Here is an 18,015-nt window from a genome sequence, read left to right on the forward strand (position 1 = left end):
TCAATTTACCTATCTTTTGAACATTCTAAGAAAATGTTTACAATTAGTTTTTTAACTTTTAACATGTGTAAATAGGAACCGTTAACTGATGGAAAATTAAGTAACCAAATTAATTAATTAACTTAAAGAATTCCTGTAGAGATAAAAATTCAAAAATTTTTATTATGTTGAAAAAAAAGTTAAAAAACTCGCAATTATATGGGAAAGAATGTTAGTGAGCACATTAAAATAAAACTATTAATTACTAAGTATTACAACAAAAAATAAATCAGTATCAACAACAAAAAAGCTAAATAAAAATTAATGTACAAAAATTTTTAATAAATTATATACAAATTGTCTTTGCACTTCTTTATCTATAGCATAAAATTACAATCAACTTACAAATTAATTCTCTTTGAGTCTCAAAAATACATAAGAAAAGAGCAGATTAATTATTATACAATAAAAAGTCCACATAATTAACGGTAGATGTATGAGAGGCAGTTACCGGTAACTGGTTTAGACAAATTAACAAAAAATCAATTTAAATCTTCATTTGTTGAGTCATTGTCATGAAAATGTTTGCTCAAAATAATTTATTAAAAGTTTTATTTTCAAGGTTTACTTTGTCTGTAGACACAATGCAAATAAGGTTGAAGAGGATGTTAAAGATGCCAAAATTTCGCAAACTTTCCTTGAACCTCATTCACTCTTATGTCCTGTCCAAGACCAAGAGCATATTTCAAAATACGACAAACTTACAAGTATTAACGATTAAATAACAATTTAGCACCGGAAAGATGCATTTGACCGTAAACTTCTAATTAGCGCTAATTGGCGGTAACCAAGACGAAAAAACCGAAAGTTTCTCATCGTACGCAAAAATTCTCGACACCTCTCAGCCCCACCTTCTAATGGTGCGTTTAGTAACACCTGGACACCGCCAGTGACCGGTTTGTTCGACATTTAGACAGCGAAAAATGTCCATCGATGATTAAACCAGCCGATCGCCGTAGAGTCGAAATTCAATTACGCACCGTTCCAGTAAATCCCGTCGTTTTGCAGTATTCAAATCCTGCTTTACGCACAATTACGTACATAAATTCCGCGTATTGCCCGCGAACCGGCAATTTGCATAACAAAGTCCTTTAGGACTTGAGTCAAGTCGGATAAAGTTGGTCGAGAAGCACGTGCGAATTGCGATAGCTTGAGGAAGGGCAACGTGTTAAGTGTGGTCAGAGCTTTTATGGTTGTGGTATTTGCTAATTGGAAGGTTTTTCGAAATATTTGCTGAAACATGTAAAGATTCTCACAAGATAAAGATGTTTCTACGTGACAACAAGGTAAATATTTTTAAAGCAAACTAGTTCAATGAGTTAATTATAAAAGTAGATGTGACTATTTGTGTAAAAAGTGGAAGGAAAAGCGTCATCAAGATTAGCGTTTCCGTTTGAGTAAAGTAAAAAATCTCCGCCAACGCGAGTACGTTTTATTTTTTCTAATAATTTTACTCATATTTCTAGGTCGTAAGGTAAAGAAATTACAAAATGACACTTTTTGTCGTTCTTCACCATTTCAAGTCTTTTTCTTGATAAAGTGAAAATCGTTGTTAAGATGCTAACTGCAAGGAAAGTTATCATAAAACATTGTGACAGAACTAGGTCTGTTTTCTTCTTTTTACTATTTATCTGTATTTTTTTGAAGTTTTAATGTATGCACCACTTTCGGAAAACCATTTCTATTTTAATTATTGTAAATGGGTGAATTAATTATTCTAAATAATTTTTTGCAAAGACATTTTCACCTACTTCTCTACAAAAGTGTAAGCTTTTGGAAACGTAAATATTTACTAATTAACTACTACCTATACTAGAATTGAAATCAAAAGTAAATATATTTTGAAAATGATTTATTTGAAACTGAACTTTTGCAATACAGAATGCGCCAGAGCCTGCGCCACACAAAAAAATGCCATGTAAGGCATTGAAATTTTAAGGCATTAAATTTTTCTCTAGGGCTCGAGTTCTCACACAGCCTGTATAGTCCGGTACAGTAAAAAACCACAAAAGTACCTACTGTGGTTTCTTTTCCACCCTCCAGAAACGGTTCAAAATAGCGCCCTATAAAGCGTTTTTTGTATTTTATTCAAAAACTGACTTAGATTGGTGATTCCTCTTATTTTACTCTTTTTGTATGTGACAACACAAAAATGTGCGATAAAGTAAAACATAATAGGAACAAATTAGTTAAAATCATATCAGAACACTTACTGCAGAAAGCATATAAATTTTAACAAATATGTATTTTATTAATTGTAATCTTTTTTGAATTTCGATACCGGCATTTAGATTTGTACCAACATTTAAAGCAGAGTTTGAATTCCACAGTTCAATCATTCAGTAGTAAAATATAACAGTAATAACTACGCAAATATTGTATGTACATCTCAAACATATATAAAATATACCTACATATACTTACTGTTATACAGGTGCGAAAGCAGTTGATTTGTTTTGTGTTAAAAGTGACACTTTTGTATTGTTTTTAGTGTCAAAAATATCATCTTAAAGTAATAACTTCTATATTTTATGTGTCATGGTCTCATTTTATTGACCACTGTTTGTACAGTCGTAGAGCTTGTGATAAATGTTTGTAATTTTTTAGTTAATGACATAATAAACGAAAATAGAAAGAAAATTAATTGTAACGAATCTTCAGATAATTCTATGTATTTTTTTTGAGTTAGAATATGTGGAATTTTGAGTTTGATTTCTTAGTCTAATTTGAACTAACTGTTATAATATGCATTAACGACATCGAAGATAAATGATGATTAATGGACTGTGGCATTATCAAAGCCCAAGTTAAGCACAATCCTGCGACATCATGAACGTTTGCCTTGTTCGAGTCAAATCACATGGCCTATGGTGATTGAAAGAACCTCACCCATGCAGAAACCCATATTACCATAACAGCAAGCAATTACAGGAGCGTTCAGTAATAATTCAATGTGCAGTTAGAAACGCCATCATGTTGACTAGTTTTGTGGACATACTTCCATATGGCTTCCACAACAAATAATTACCGACGATTTTCTTTTGTGTCACAACTTTGAATAACTGATTCGACAAGAAACCACCATTATGAAAAGTGTGTTACTGTGGCAATAAACAGTACACGTCTCGTCACATTAACATTCACTCTGCGTACACACGCTTTGTCATCGATTTTTCCCTTCGCGATTTCGTACTAGCCATAATCGATTCCTTCTTTGTTAATCGAGTAAACAGAATGCTTCACGCTGGAAATAAGAGATTCGTTTTTTATCGACAAGAGCACGAAGCGTGAAAATTTCCTGATGAAATCTTCGAATGCGGATTTCAACGCACCGATAAATTTGACATAATACTAAGCGTTTGTTGGTAAATTGTTTTTTTGCGATCTCTTGTACGATTGGAACGATGATGAAGAGGTAGAATTAGCGACAGACACGAACAATTAACCTTGAGAAACAATATGTAGGGAAATTACATATTCCGCAAAGACGCCGATAATTCATCGCCGAGAGTGAACAACCGTTCCATAAATTAAAATCGACCTCTCTTCGAACTTGGCCGTTAAACAAAACGAACAGAGATGCAAAAGGAAAAATGACTAAAGCGCAAAAAAACTGGAGGAAAAGTGTCAAAAAAAAACACAAATACGGATTTTACAAAAAATCAATTAAATATCAAACCCCATCAAATGCAGGACTCATTTTCCTACTAAAAATATTAATTTGGTTACAAGCTCTGTCGGTAATAAAAGATTTTGCCGAACCAAAAGTTCTATTAAACCAAGCCCACACCTGGTGCGTCAAGACAAATATTTAAATGACACAGTCACCACATGGTCGAAAAAATTAAATGTGAAAAGTCAATGAAATTCCTCAGCTGTAGGTCAAAGACTCGCGTCCATCGTTGTCTCTTATCGTTTTTTCCTCTTCGACCATCCATCCGCATTTGTCGCGTAAGAGGATTACACGCTTCGTTACCTTTATTAACCAAATAGGTTTCACTTTTATCCAAGCTATTGAACCCGAATCGTCACTCGGCGACATTTAATCCAAACGGGAGTCGGACAGCCACCACGATCAATTAATGCGCGCCTCTCTTTGCGGTTTACCGTTAAACGTTAATTGGACGATTAACGGCAACGCGAAATTCGGTGAAAACTCCGATGGAAAAGTGCGCCTTTAGACAAAGGCCATGCTGGGCATGAGGGCAGAGGCGCACGGGTTAAGCCAAGGTCACGATGGCAATGACTTCGGAACGCGTGATTCTGGTTCGCGTGGGCGCTGCTGTCTGATCTCTTTTATCGGTCCCAATCTGTGGTATCTGAAGATGCTACCGGGGCGAGAGAGTTTTCGGGATGACGAACGCCCATGCCATCGAGAGGGAAAGTACGTGAAAATACGCATCTGCTGGTAAAAGTGTGCTAGAGGTTAATTATGTAAGGACGGGTCTGACGGAGGTGTGGACGATGGGTGGAAATAAAATGCTCTTTCAAAAGGTTTCCTCGCGTGATGTCGGTGCCGGTAGCTGCTTATTTGAATACTCAAACAGCGCTATAAAAGACGGGATGGGCGACAGTGGGCTGGTAGGTTTGACGCTTTTGTTAAAGGCTTATTGCTTTGTAACAACTTTCTATAAGGAATATAACAAGTCTTTAAATTGAAGAAAATTTTTTAGTTAATTGAGAAGAAGACAGTACATACCAGTATAGAACTCAAGAATTCCAATTTTCATAAATGTCAATCAAAAAGCTACTAAAATTATAAATGCTCATCATTTTAAACAAGAAAGTGTAAACTAAAGACTACAAGTTAAATAATGCACAAAGAAGAAAACTCCTATTTTGATTTTTTAATAAATTTTTGTAGACATTCATAGTCGCATGCAATATACAGGTGTTCCGTTTTTATTGCTAATTACAAGCAAAAAATTCCTTTTTTATTTTAAATAATTGAAAAATTAAAGAGGCTTAAAAAACAGGTGACAGAATATTCAGTTTTAAGACAAAAGTTTCGTATAAACATGTGTCAAAAAACAGCATATAAGGGAACTACAGCTCCTTGAAAAGGATACGTCTTTTAATGAGTTTTTTTCCAATACCTTAGATTAGATTTTAGATTAAATTACATAATTTTGTATAGCTGATAACCTTTATACCTACACTTAAACGAATTCCAAGATCAAAATTTTTAATCATAGGTGTCCTAAACTAAAAAGTATCCTAACAATGTAGTTTTTTGCTACAACAAAATCCTGAATTGCATAGTTTCTCACAAAAAAGAGGTTTCTTGCTTTGTTTCGATACAACCTATATCTACCGTTTTTGGGTAAAATCAGTAGATATAAAATTTGTGTTACAGATCATCATATAAACAGAATTAAAACTCTTTTTATCCTATACCCCTCCAGTTTAGGATGTCTTTGATTAAAAATTTTGACATTTGATGTTTGAATTTGTTTAGGTGTATAAAGGTTATTAAAACTGAATATTCTGTAAACTGTATCCTCAATTGTAACTATGTTTATCGTTATTTCTGGCTTTTTATGGCAAAGTTTTTGTATCTTTATTGAATAATTATGAAAAAACATATGTATACAAAATCATGAAACAAGAAATGACCAAAAAGTTTAATATTATGTTTTTTTTTCCATGTTGTTCCATCTTATCTTGCTTGGCATTTTTCTCTAGGACGCGAGTTCTAAAACATTCTGTATATCAAAATGTTTTTTTTTCATCGAGTAAAAAGATAATTTTAATTCTTTTGGGAAACTGTCGTTTCTCTGAGGAACAGAATTCGAGTTTTTGCTTCATTCACAAAAATTTATACTGTCACTATTTGTCAAATGAAAGATAATTCAATTTGTAAATTAGAACTTGATTTTATAAGTTTTAAATATTTACGAATTTACGAAATATTGTTTATTTGAAAAAAGTTTTTTGATTTTTGGTGAAATTATTTTAAGTTTCCAACAAATAGTGACAGTACAATTTTTTTGAATCAAGCAAAGACTCGAATTTTGTTTCTGGAAGTGGAGTACCTACAACCTCAAATATGATCATACGATATTATCCTGATCAGATTCGGGTGCTACGAAATGGGTGTCCAAGCCATAAATTCTGAAAAGGCTCGTATATTATCGGCGGCGGGCATTCACGTCTTAGCAACGGCAGCTGGTAAATTGCGCGGATTTTTCCCCGACCATCGTGGTAATATTTATGGTATGCATTTCGCGTTTGAAATAAAAGTGTAGTCTTTTAAGTGGGTTTAGAGCGTTTCTTTGTTTACATATATACATAGGTGAGCAATAGCAGGTGTTCGTTCATTCGTAGTAATACACATTGAGTAAAACCTGTATTGGGCATTTTTTATTTTTCTAATGCTTGAGGTATTGACGGTAAAAATCCTTGAAACGAACATGCTACAATAATGACTGTGTATGTGTATGAGATTGTGCCCGCTCTTATCATGGCAGTATGTATTTCTCTTTTCTGAAGAAAATAAAACACGATTTTATTTATTTAATTGAATATGAATCATAATACCAAAAGTCACAGTGACAATCGTACCATATAAGTGCAAAAGGGTATCATTGTACAACTTATTGTTGTAATGTAATGTGCATATAATCGAATTATGCAATAGGTATCTCTTGGAATTTATGACTTAATAAAATTTTATTGGATTCGGTAAAAATAAAGAAATATCATTCCAGCAAAAGCTTGGACAATTGGCCAAAGAGGATTTTTTTCTCATTACATTTTGCAGATTAGATCGACTTACTTCGTTCTAAAGCAGCCCCCACACTGCAAATTCTTGACCTCTTTGTTTTTTCATAAAATTACTGTTACGCCGAGGTCGTAACTTATCGCTTACATTAATCCATTTTTTGATAGCGGACAGTCACTTAACATAATTGCCGATTGAAAATCTTATGCATAATAAAAACAAGTCCCACACAAAGACCTAATTGCCAATTGCAAGGGTTTATTATACCAGACGATTATAATCGGCTCCGGCCAAATATTTGACAGTTTTATGGGCGAAGAACTGCAATTTGGATTTTTCAACCGCCACCAATAATTACAAGGTTCGAAATTCGCTAGATAGATGCACACAATTAATAGCCTTTGTCTCGACTCTGTACTATTGGCAGTAAAAAAGTAAAAACAGTAGGAGGGCTTTTCTCGGATATCTCATTAATATTCATCAGCTTCCTTGTTGGACTTTCTTTGTCTATTAATGCTTTATTTTCGGTTAATTTCTTGACCTAGCATTGAATTCTCATCGACTAACGGCGCATTTAAATTTTTATTCCACAAGCGGTTAATTTAAATTAATTGGTGCGCGGCTACTAATCACAGTTTGGCTGAGCTATTAGCAAATACCTTCCAACCAATTAATTCATCGACGTTTCGCTCCCAATACCATAACTTTGCCCAATTGACAGCTTAATTAAATTATTAAATTAAAAATATGTCTCAATATTTATATATCAGATGGTAACAAAAAATATATAATAAAAATGTCGATACAGACGTCTTCGAATAACAAGAGAAAGTATATCGTCTGTACCATCTGAAAATCTTTCATAAGTCACAAGAACTGTTACATAACTGCTACGTCATATTTTATTATTGACAGAACAATGCCATCAAAAATCGTCTACACATCACCACGAGGCTATAATTAATAGACCGCACGAAAGAGTATCATTGATTTGTTTCCGGATTGTGGGATAGTCCACCCACATAACAATCCTTGCCATTAAACTGCAAGACAAAAGCTTGACTGTCAACATCTATTTATAAACGCAAATAAAAGTGCGTGAAAACATTTTTGAAACACCCACAGCACAACACAATTGTAAAATAATGATCTTGTGGAAAACATTTTATGAGGAAACTGGAAATTTCCGGACAGTTTAGATGTAAGTAGAAGTTGTCGTTCTATGTATGAAAATTCAATTTTCGCAGTTACTCGCCGATTAATAAACCGAGATGGTGTCAAACTTAAATCAATACGACTAATAATAGGTCTGGAGTTATTGGGAGAAAACTCATACCCATAATCATACAAATCTAAAATTTTACAATAGATGCAAATAACGTTTTTTGGACTTTCAAGTGATCAAAAAACACGCGAACTGTTGAAGAAATTTTAAAAAATGCTATATGTATTATGAATCTTCAAAGGCGCCAGAATATCGGCAAAACGCAAGTAAATAATACCTAAGCAGAAAAAGTAGGTACTACAAATTAACTCCATAAACATTAACTGCAGTATCGTTTGTTATAAATAAGTACACGGAAACGTCTAAGTATTCACGTGTGGAGGCTGAAACCCGCCAAGTCCTAATATTTTCTATTGTCTGATCTTCTCGAGGATAAGTCCATTTACCCACATTTGGGATTTCAAGGTTACTCCTTCAAGTAGGTTCTCCACATCATGAATCACAATCAAGGTCGTGTCATATTCTTTTGAGAAAATTTCAACCAAAAAGAAAAAAATTGAAGAAAAACATTTTCGTTTTGAACACGTGCTCAATAGTGTGTGAACAACACGTCCTTGAATTACTTCTTATTCTTGTTTATTATTTTTTAAGAAAATAACAATAGTACATGAAACCAGTTTCGTAACACGAACATTTTTCATATTTTATTATTGGTTTGCTGAAACGACGCCGCAGCCTTGCTACGATTTTTTTTCGGGCGGTAGTTTAAACCTGGGTTAAGTAGACCAAGGAAAAAGAAAACTTAAATATGGACAATTACTACAAAAATCGACGACCATTTCAGCTATTTGGTCTTAATTAATTAATTCATGGAAATTCTCATTTTCTCATAAGTATTATTTTAGCACTTTTGCAATTGCCGCCAAGGCGACACTAATGATCTTTTTTCATTCTTTTCAGTTCTAACCTTTCCAATTTCTTTTTTTCAGACGATGTAGAAACTTTTACCAACTCTGCAATGTTTGCCAACACAACCATCTCTTCACGGAGCAGTTCCAGCTGCAGTCGCGACTCCTCGATGCCTTCTCTTCGAATGCGAAACCCTCTCTCACCCAAAACTTCCTATAACCCTCTTTTCCGCCACTCCGACGCTTTTACCAGTTTTGACGCTTCGCACTTTGTCTTCCAAGAACAAAAACGTAAAGACAAGAAGAATCCTCCCATTTTGCGACGGTACCACTCCCATGACTCCCATCACAATTTTGATGATGTGAGAATAGATTCAAAAGATGATACCCCGGATTCGACTAAAAGTAGGGCTAGTACCGGATCGGAATCCGGGCAAGAGTACGACGCCAGGGATTTTCTAGAGAGGTACTCTTTACCAAGAGTTGTGAGAGTGAGCGGAGGAGAACCCTTGCTCTTGTATCGGTGCTTTGATAGTTTTACGAAGATTGAAGCTAGAGGAGTGTTCGGGAAAAAAGGGAAGGAGAAGACTGATGGGCAAATTTTACATTTTCCTGAAGGGTATTCAGGTAAGTTAACTTACAACAAGAAGCTCGTCAGAGGCAGCTTTATCAATATCCTTTAATTTTTAATTGAGACAGATTTAAAATGTCTTATTTTTAAGTGATGCATTGTTTAATTATCCTTTCATATTTTAATCTAACGGAACCTGCAAGTTATTTATCGTTTTTGCGATGTTTTTCTAGGATAATTTCAGTCATTTTCCACTGAAATTGACCATGACGCACGTACATAAATCTTGTTATCTTCAAAAACAATAGCATATGCAAAAAAACAAACGAAAACACAAATTTTTAATGAAAGTCTGCTACATACATGAAATATATTTTTTTAATTTTTGTTTTTTATCTTGTAACTAGCATGAAGAATAGTATGAGGTATCACGAAGATATAAATATTATAATTTAAGAGTTAATAGTGGTAATGATACGTGTTTTTACCCATAATTTACAATTTGTTTGACCTTGGGCGGACTTTATCTTCCGGCTGTTCAACTTAATCTTAATTATAATATTTAAGTTACAATAAAGAGAAGAAAAGATTAACACAATACGTGTTTCTTTTATATTTCAATGGGAAATTTTGGAAACAAGTAAATCAACATATACTCATTAACAACTTATTTAACCTCTGTTTCCAAATGCTCTAGAGCCGTTTATAACAATTTCGAATGCATATTACTACGAGTATAAACATCTAAATACAGAAATTATCATTCAATTTTTGTTATTTTTATTAGAATTCAAAAACGTCAAGATATGTTCTTTCAAATTCTTGCCGGCACCTATTTTAATTCTTTATGCTACCTAATTTTCCATCAGCGTTCTTTGTTAAATAAAAATAAAACAAATGGCAAAATGGCTTTTTAATTAATGACTGTCATTTCGATGTTGCGATTGAACGAAGTAGTGGGCAAGCCCCCGTTCCTGATTTCAAAATGCATCTAACGAACTGTGACGTCTTGATGATTGACTATTAATTTAACGTCCAGGATTTCGTTCGCTTTTTGAAGAACGCTCGATAAATCATAAGAGAATGCGTGGTCCGTACTCGCCCTATATTTACAACGTTGCACAACCGTCGATTACCAGCAATTTATGCCACATATCTTTGGATTTTTTCGAAATTTTTAAACACCACATAATTGCCATAATTCAGATGATAAGAGCAACCATGCGGGCAAAACCAAACAAAAACAAAGAATTAATGAATTATTTTATTTGTGATCTGATTACGTAAATAACTTTCGCTCAATAAAACAAAAAAAGATTAATTTAATCCTAGGATCGAGCAAAATTTATGGTTATTGCGGGTCTAACAGTACGAAAATAGCACTTTTTTGCACTAGACAAGGGTCAAAAGTCAATTTAACGGTAATCAAAATTTACATAAAACTCGAATAAAATCTATTTTTAACAAGGAAGGAGAAATATTAATTTGTAAGATGCGAAAATAGATAAAAATATCAACTTTTACTATTGTCTTTGACGAGCAATACGCCGACTTATGAAAAAAATACGAATTTGCAATTCAAATTTTCATGTTACGTGTCGTTAATTAATCTATGATTGGGAATGATACTTTTAAAATTTTTCTAATTTTTCATGGATATAATCTCCACTTGTTCTGATTTCATAACGAGACGTAATTTTGAACATCCTGTCTTAAAAGCACTAAACACTTCCCATACAATAAGTAGGAAAAATTATGACACCGCAATTGCAAATTCTCCCACCGAAAACAATCAAATCGGATTCTCCCATGATTGCATCGCCTTCATGAAAATTCAATGCAATGATAATTCCATGTTTCTTTAGTTATGAAAATCAGGTCATTTCATTACGTCATTCTGTTGTCATCACATAGTTTTTCATACCAACAGTGAAAATTCACATAGTCCTTGCATAACTGAGAGAAATGGGACATTTTATGCCAATTCATAAAGAGAAGTTGTTAAATTTAACGAAACTGTTCATTAAAACGTTGTGCAACACTGCTAAGTTGCACTCTGCAATGGAAAAATTACATGGCATTAAGCCAATTAGGTTCGGAAATACCGTTTTTGCATTAAAATACGCGAGTTTTTAATTACCCAGTTCCCAATGAGTTGCCTCTACTGGGCTAATGAGGGATTATTTTTACGATTGCAATGGCCGTAAGGTCTCACTTTTGAGCCTTCCATTGTACGGGAAAAGCTCAGCTTACAGGTCTGTCATGAAAATGAATAAATCAAAGAAAATGTTATTAAAATTTTTGTCTTCTGTCGTCTATAAATTAAAATTCTTTGTCTGCAGTTAAACTCTTCATTTACGATGCCGACTGTAGTCGACATTTACACAACACCGAGATTAATAGCTTTCGTGTTTAATAAAGAAATTAAAAATGTCAGCAGACAAAAGACAAAGTGTTAAAAAGTGTTGGAATCGTGGCGCAATAAAACCCAAATGATACATGACAAGTATTGTGCCTAAAAATTTAATGAAGTCTATCAAACGTTATAGAAATTCAACAAACCGAAGAACATTAATTGACATTAATGGTTCCAAAATCAAACGATGTACAGTTATATGCGCTGTTGAAGCCGTTCTTTTGTTACAGGCTGGTTCTCTTTAACGAACGAAAAAGGTGAAAAGAGCGCCGTAGTGTACACGTCGGTTTTGCAACTCGTCCGAGAACAAGTCTGTTCTTTCGTCAGCATGCAACCGTTCACGGCGTATGCCACACAAACGGCAGATCTTACAGGTAACTTCATCTACTTTTGCCCAAATGTTGAATTTCGCCTTCTCTAATGGAAGTTATTCGTTTTAAGCAAAGTTGTTCAAAAACTTTTTTAGCAAAACTGGTCTGTGTTCAAAGTTAATTTAAGAAATTTGTCAATTACACATTTCTAAAATAAAATCAGGAAAAGAATGATATACCTTTTCACCTTTATTACGATGCTGAAAACTTTTTCAGGTCGCGACTACAAAATTTACTTTAAAACGTAAAAAAACAATATTATTTCTAAGTAGTTATTTTCACTATTAGGACCTAGAAGTATCTACGTTTATACCTGAAAAGTTATTTACTAATATTCCAATTATGTAACAAATTTTTTGATTGTCTTATTTGTACATGTAAAACTTTTTTCATTGTCTTTCTAACATAAACTTTATTTAAAAACAGTTGATTCAGAAGTGGTACAATATTTTTAAATTGCTTTTTTTATAATTGTTTTAGCATTTTTACGCTGTGATACTGTTCCGTAAATTTAACGTCTTATGAAATTCTTTAAAGGCTGAAATATAAATGTGCAGTCATCTGTCTATAGCATTTTCAACATTTTTTAACGAAATTTTTCTCATTTCTGCCTCAAAAGAATGTTTATGTATTTGTGTTGGAATTTGTTTAAAACATTTTGTTGAATCCAAATTTCAGACAGCAGCGGCAAAGTGCAATATTTAAAAACTCAAGTCCGCGCGGGTCAACTCTTCCAACTGAGGGCGGTTTTCCAGCACAAGGAGCGCCCCGACGGCGGCAAAAACTCGACAAGGTCCTCCAGGATACCTCGTTCAGCCCGTGACAAAGACCTTGCAAACCGTTACGCTCAACTCGTCAGTCAAAACAACCAAGTGAGTACCCACTGACCATAACCCATTCTATAAGTTTTAATTTTTCCCGTTTAGGAATTGTACGTCCCACTCACGGCGAAAGGGGAATTCTACGAAATCCACAGCTCGATGAAAGCAAAGCTCTGCTTTCCCGGAATGTTGGACAAAACTGGACCGTTGGCTCTTGACAAAGACTGTCTTTATCGAATTACGCATTTACTAAGACGAGTGGCACTTCCAGTCAAAGTCAAATTGATCACCGGCCCGCTGCCACCCGGGCTTCCCAAAGAGTTTACAGGTAATTTACGCTTCTTAATCGTAATCATTATGAACGTTTAATAAATGCGTCTTGCTTTTGTAAAAGTTGTGCCGAAACTAGCGGCTTGAGGTTCGTTATAAACTTACGAAATATCTCTAATGAATGTTTTCAAAGAGTTGGTCATTAAATTTTATTTATAACTGTGATTAAAGAAAAACTCTCACTCTTATTGAATTTAAACGACCATAAATTAACAAAAAGAAGGATTTTTCAAAATTTTATTTTTTGTTTGGCGAGTACTTAATCATTAAATGTTTCTCTGAAAAGCATTGGAATTTCGTGTAAAATATTCATCGGTTTTTTCCTTCGTCTGTCTGTTTCTATTTTCGGCGATTCACCCATATTTGGATAATTTATTGAAGAAATGAAAGAAAATTCTTGTTAGAGCCGACCAGACGACTTGACTTGTCGCAACATCTCCTTCTCTCTCCTACACAATTTAAAGCGTCCTGTAAATGTTAATGGACTCTGTTAGAAGGATGTTCCGTTTAGTTTTTTGTCACAATCAGATTGATGTTATAATAATGATGTTGAAGCAACACAAAAAATCACCAACAAAATTGCATTTCAATTTATTTCTTACAAGATAAAAAAAAAACAAGTACAAGTCCACATAATGACCTCATGACGGTTTCTTAGAATCAACACACTTAAAAAAGTTTTTATTTTCAGACACTTTTATCCTAGAGAACAAATTTCAAGAACCCTTAATGGTCACCTGTACTTTACCACCTCCAAATCAAGATATCATCCAACACCAAATCAGTTGTATCAACCTTAACTCTAATGTGAAATTATCAAAAAGTACCTTGGGATTTGACACTGAAAACCGCCTCTTTAAGTCACAACGACTTCAAGCAGCTTTAGCGTTTTGCCACAAAAACGTCGAAAGTTGGTATCGAGAAGTTCGACTAGCGCCTGATTTCAAACAGGAACAACTTTGTCCCGAATGCAGAAAAATTTCAAGTGAATGTGAGGGCAATTGTGCTGCCCCAGACTTCGACAATAGACAAATCATAACAAAAGAAGTTTTGGAAAAATTCCCAAAACCGAAAAAATGGTACAAACAGTTTAAACTTTTAAGCAAGAGCGACGAATGTCCCCAATTTGCCGACCTGAAGGACCCTCTCGATGGCATGGAAAAAGGCAAGAGCATAGAAAGGTATAAAGACATGTCAAAACTAATCGAGGAAAAATTCGGCCGGAAAAGTTACAACCCGGTCAAAAAATCTGCCAGTTTCATGTTCTCTACTAAGCGAATTGACTTGGAGGAGACGAACCATCAGCTCAAAAACAATCCAGCTTTGCTCAAATGTCAGAGTTTAGACACCCAACTCTATTCTATTGCTGAAACTCAGAAATTAAACCAAGAACGTGGTTCTCTTCGAAGTTATGATTTCCAGATGTGTATTTTGGACGAAAGTACTAGTAAAGACAACCTCAATGAAATCAAACCCGTCTCCGAGGTTAAGCTGAAGAAGACCAAGCCAGACCTTATCCCCACGCTACCGAAAGCCGACCCCGACCATTCCTACATCACCGAGAGGCTCTGTTCCGAATTTCATGTCAAAACCAAAGTACAAAAACCCAAGTGCTCCAAGATGGAAGTGCGATTGAGTGGCCGATATCCGAAGAGTGCGCTCACGGTGTACGAACCTCAAAAAACGGTGATAGTGCAGGTGCACGAGGTCAAGCCCGATGGCTTTGTTAATATTGATGATATACCATACAGTCATGTGGCTGATGAGGTGTGTCAGAGATCCAGTGGCGGGAAAAGTACAGATGAGAATATTTATGCGGAGATCTGCGAGAGTTCCACGTGTACAAGATGTGATAATAGTAAATTGTGTGAGTGTAAAAGGACTAAGAAGGAGACGGAGTATTGTTATGTGAAATTGGGCTCAAATGGAGATAGTGTGACGCAGTCAGATTCGGATGAAGCTATATACAATACGTTAAGATGAAGATGCGCTTAAATCTAATTTAAATATTTTTATTAATAATAATATTATGAGTAATATTGTTTTACCAATAAAATATTTAATATGATTATTACCACGTGTTTTTTTCTTCGTTGATTGAGAATCAAGTTTTAAGTCAGGGAAAAAAGTTGATAACGCAGAAGGTAAATTTTAATTAATTCGAAAAACGTTCAAAGGACTAAAATCACACTCTTTGCACGTTGAAATTATTATAATTTTTGTTGCAATTAGAAAGGTATACCTAGCAATAAATCGAATCATTATTTTAACATAACATCGTGAAAGCTTATCACTTGGAGACAAATATAAACCGACTATTTTTTAGTTCCTCACAAGTCAGACAAAAATGTAATGGGTTAATAATTACGCTAAACAAATATTATTAATGAATTAACGTAGGAATTGTAAAAGTTTGTAAGCATTGTGATTGGTCTCTTAGGGGTCGGCCATTATAATAACGTAAGAAACCAATCATTTTAGTTTTTAGATTCATTAAAAAATTTAATACAATTGATTAATTTGGATGTGATTGGTCAATTCTAAGTCGGCCATTACAAAAATGTGAAAAACCAATCACTTTAGAGTTTTGATTTCATTCAAAAATTTAATTTAACAATAAACAATAAATCGTTTTGTAAAACATACATTAGAATGTACTGTTATAATTTTACAAAATAAAAATGAATTTGATGAGCTTTTTGAATTTATAAGCTTGCCGCTTAACCTCCAACTTAAACAATTAAACATAAAAAAGACAAAAATTACTAGAACCTAACCCCGAATAGAAACAGAAATAATTTATTATCTTGTAAAATATTATTGTTGTCGCAGTTTGTTAAACGTTACTTATTTTTGTTTCAAAATTCTATCGGATGGAAATGTGTGCTTGAGCACATTTTGGTAATATCATCTATGGTAATATCAATGTCGCCAGCATAACCTCACTTTAAAATGGATCAAGAACTGGATAGAACGCTAAAACATTCCACTGATGTGATAGAACTTTTTAGAAGCAAAGAAATGGTGAAGATTTGCGCCCCCATGGTACGCTACAGCAAGTAAAACTGATTTTAATGAACTTTCCACATAACCTTACATTCTTAGATTGCAGTTCCGAAATTTGGTCAAATCTTATAATTGTGATCTTTGCTATACCCCCATGATTCTGGCAGATTCGTTTTGTAAGAGTGACAAGGCTAGAGTTAATGAATTTACAACTAACTTAAGTAAAACTAGTTTAGATATTATTCTGAATTAACTTTTTATGTTGGTCCCATTTTTAGATGATACACCACTAATTACCCAATTTGCAGCTAATAAAGTTCATGATTTTGTAGGAGCAGCTTACATGGTGTCTCCGTTAGTAATTCAGGTTCATATTATTCAAGCTTCTATTAGTTATATTTTTAGTTTTTGTGATGGAGTTGATTTAAATTGTGGATGTCCTCAAAGATGGGCGAAACAGCAAGGTTTGGGTTGTATAATGTTAGAAAAGCCCGAAGTAATTTATGATCTGGTCAGACAGTGTAGGAATGCTATAACAAAGCCATTTACAGTCAGTGTTAAAATGAGGCTGCAGAAGGATTTGCGAAAAAGTATTGATATTTGTAAACAACTGGAGCGTTGTGGAGTTAGTTATTTAACAGTTCATGGACGTACACCTGACCAACTAACAGGGGAAATAAATAAAGAAGCATTGAATTTAATCGTGGGAAGCGTAAATATACCAGTTGTTGCTAATGGGGGTGTTAAATCTTTGGAAGATTGCTTGGCGTTACAAGAAGAAACAAACTGTAAAGGTAAGTACACAAAAATGGAATGAGGAAAACATATTTTACTTTTTTTACATCAGGAATTATGGTGGCTAATGGTATACTTACAAACCCTACATTATTTACGGGTTCTTCTATCACCACTACTGATTGTATTCAAAGATGGCTCAATATCTGTTACAACACAACACTTGATTTTAGAGACACTAATAGAGTTCACACAATTTCTGAAAAACCGAATAATTTAACGTTCCAATGTTTTCATCACCACTTAGTTTTTATGTTGGAGAAACTTTTAACAAGATCAGAAAAGCGTATTTTTAATAATCTTCAGAGTTTTAGGGACGTTTTAAGTTTTATTAAAGATAAGTTTGATTTAGCTCCACAACTTGATAACATTGATGATTTTCATAATGTGAAATTATTTAATTTAGATTTCGGTAAAAGACACGAGATTTATTTTACACTTAAACCGGAAGATGAAGTTTTTATAGATTATGATTTATTCTATGATTGTAAAAGTGAAGGAAAGTATTTTAAAAGTAAATTGGAAGGTGAATGTGATTGGTCCAATATTTTTCTGGAAAATGCATGAAAAAATAAAGTTGTTAAATGGAATTTTAGAATGTTTTTATTGCTCAACTACCTACATATTTTTTATACCTACAAAATTGCAATAAAAATCAACTTGATGTGGTTATGCAATCCAAAATGCAGATGCTTATGTTTGGCTGCATATAAAGAAAATTGTATTTAGTTTTTCAGAATAAAAACGTGACTACCAGTTCAAAGGGTATGTTGTCACAGGTAAATGTTCCAAATTTTATAATATTTGGT

At 33.8% G+C, this 18,015-nt stretch overlaps 2 protein-coding genes across 5 annotated transcripts in view; both read left to right on the forward strand.

Annotated features, from left to right (window-relative positions):
- LOC123011478 overlaps window positions 1–15,479 on the forward strand; it is a 30,093-nt gene extending 14,614 nt beyond the window's left edge. The window contains exons 1-6 of one of the 2 annotated variants that reach the window (XM_044408925.1): window positions 1,238–1,325; window positions 8,978–9,523; window positions 12,114–12,257; window positions 12,933–13,126; window positions 13,181–13,403; window positions 14,097–15,479. In XM_044408925.1, the coding sequence (XP_044264860.1) occupies window positions 9,007–9,523; window positions 12,114–12,257; window positions 12,933–13,126; window positions 13,181–13,403; window positions 14,097–15,388 (2,370 nt within the window). In that variant the 5' untranslated portion in view covers window positions 1,238–1,325; window positions 8,978–9,006 and the 3' untranslated portion in view covers window positions 15,389–15,479. Of the gene's footprint in view, window positions 1–1,237; window positions 1,326–8,977; window positions 9,524–12,113; window positions 12,258–12,932; window positions 13,127–13,180; window positions 13,404–14,096 lie in introns of those variants that run through there. The other variant, XM_044408924.1, reaches the window with a different exon arrangement.
- Window positions 15,480–16,161: 682 nt separating this feature from the next.
- LOC123011084 (tRNA-dihydrouridine(20a/20b) synthase [NAD(P)+]-like) lies at window positions 16,162–17,783 on the forward strand. 3 transcript variants are annotated; one of them, XM_044408359.1, is made up of 5 exons: window positions 16,162–16,464; window positions 16,511–16,632; window positions 16,690–16,765; window positions 16,817–17,205; window positions 17,259–17,783. In XM_044408359.1, exons 1-5 carry the CDS (start codon window positions 16,358–16,360, stop codon window positions 17,771–17,773), a joined length of 1,209 nt encoding a protein of 402 aa, XP_044264294.1. In that variant the 5' UTR covers window positions 16,162–16,357; the 3' UTR covers window positions 17,774–17,783. The 3 variants fall into 3 exon arrangements, with proteins under 3 accessions (XP_044264294.1, XP_044264297.1, XP_044264296.1); XM_044408362.1 differs by having other exon boundaries at window positions 16,518–16,632; XM_044408361.1 differs by having other exon boundaries at window positions 16,162–16,450.
- Window positions 17,784–18,015: the final 232 nt, after the last annotated feature.

The sequence above is a fragment of the Tribolium madens genome, unplaced genomic scaffold, assembly GCF_015345945.1.
Source record: "Tribolium madens isolate multiple individuals breed KSU strain unplaced genomic scaffold, Tmad_KSU_1.1 Scaffold_91;HRSCAF=231;Tcas5.2_LG7, whole genome shotgun sequence".
Taxonomy (NCBI): Eukaryota; Metazoa; Arthropoda; class Insecta; order Coleoptera; family Tenebrionidae; genus Tribolium; species Tribolium madens.

Coding starts and splice junctions, on each gene's coding strand:
- LOC123011084 (XM_044408359.1), top strand. CDS start 16,358: ATGGATCAAGAACTGGATAGAACGCTAAAACATTCCACTGATGTGATA. Junction 16,766..16,816: donor GCAGCTTACATGGTGTCTCC/GTTAGTAATTCA, acceptor TTATATTTTTAG/TTTTTGTGATGGAGTTGATT. Junction 17,206..17,258: donor AGAAGAAACAAACTGTAAAG/GTAAGTACACAA, acceptor TTTTTACATCAG/GAATTATGGTGGCTAATGGT.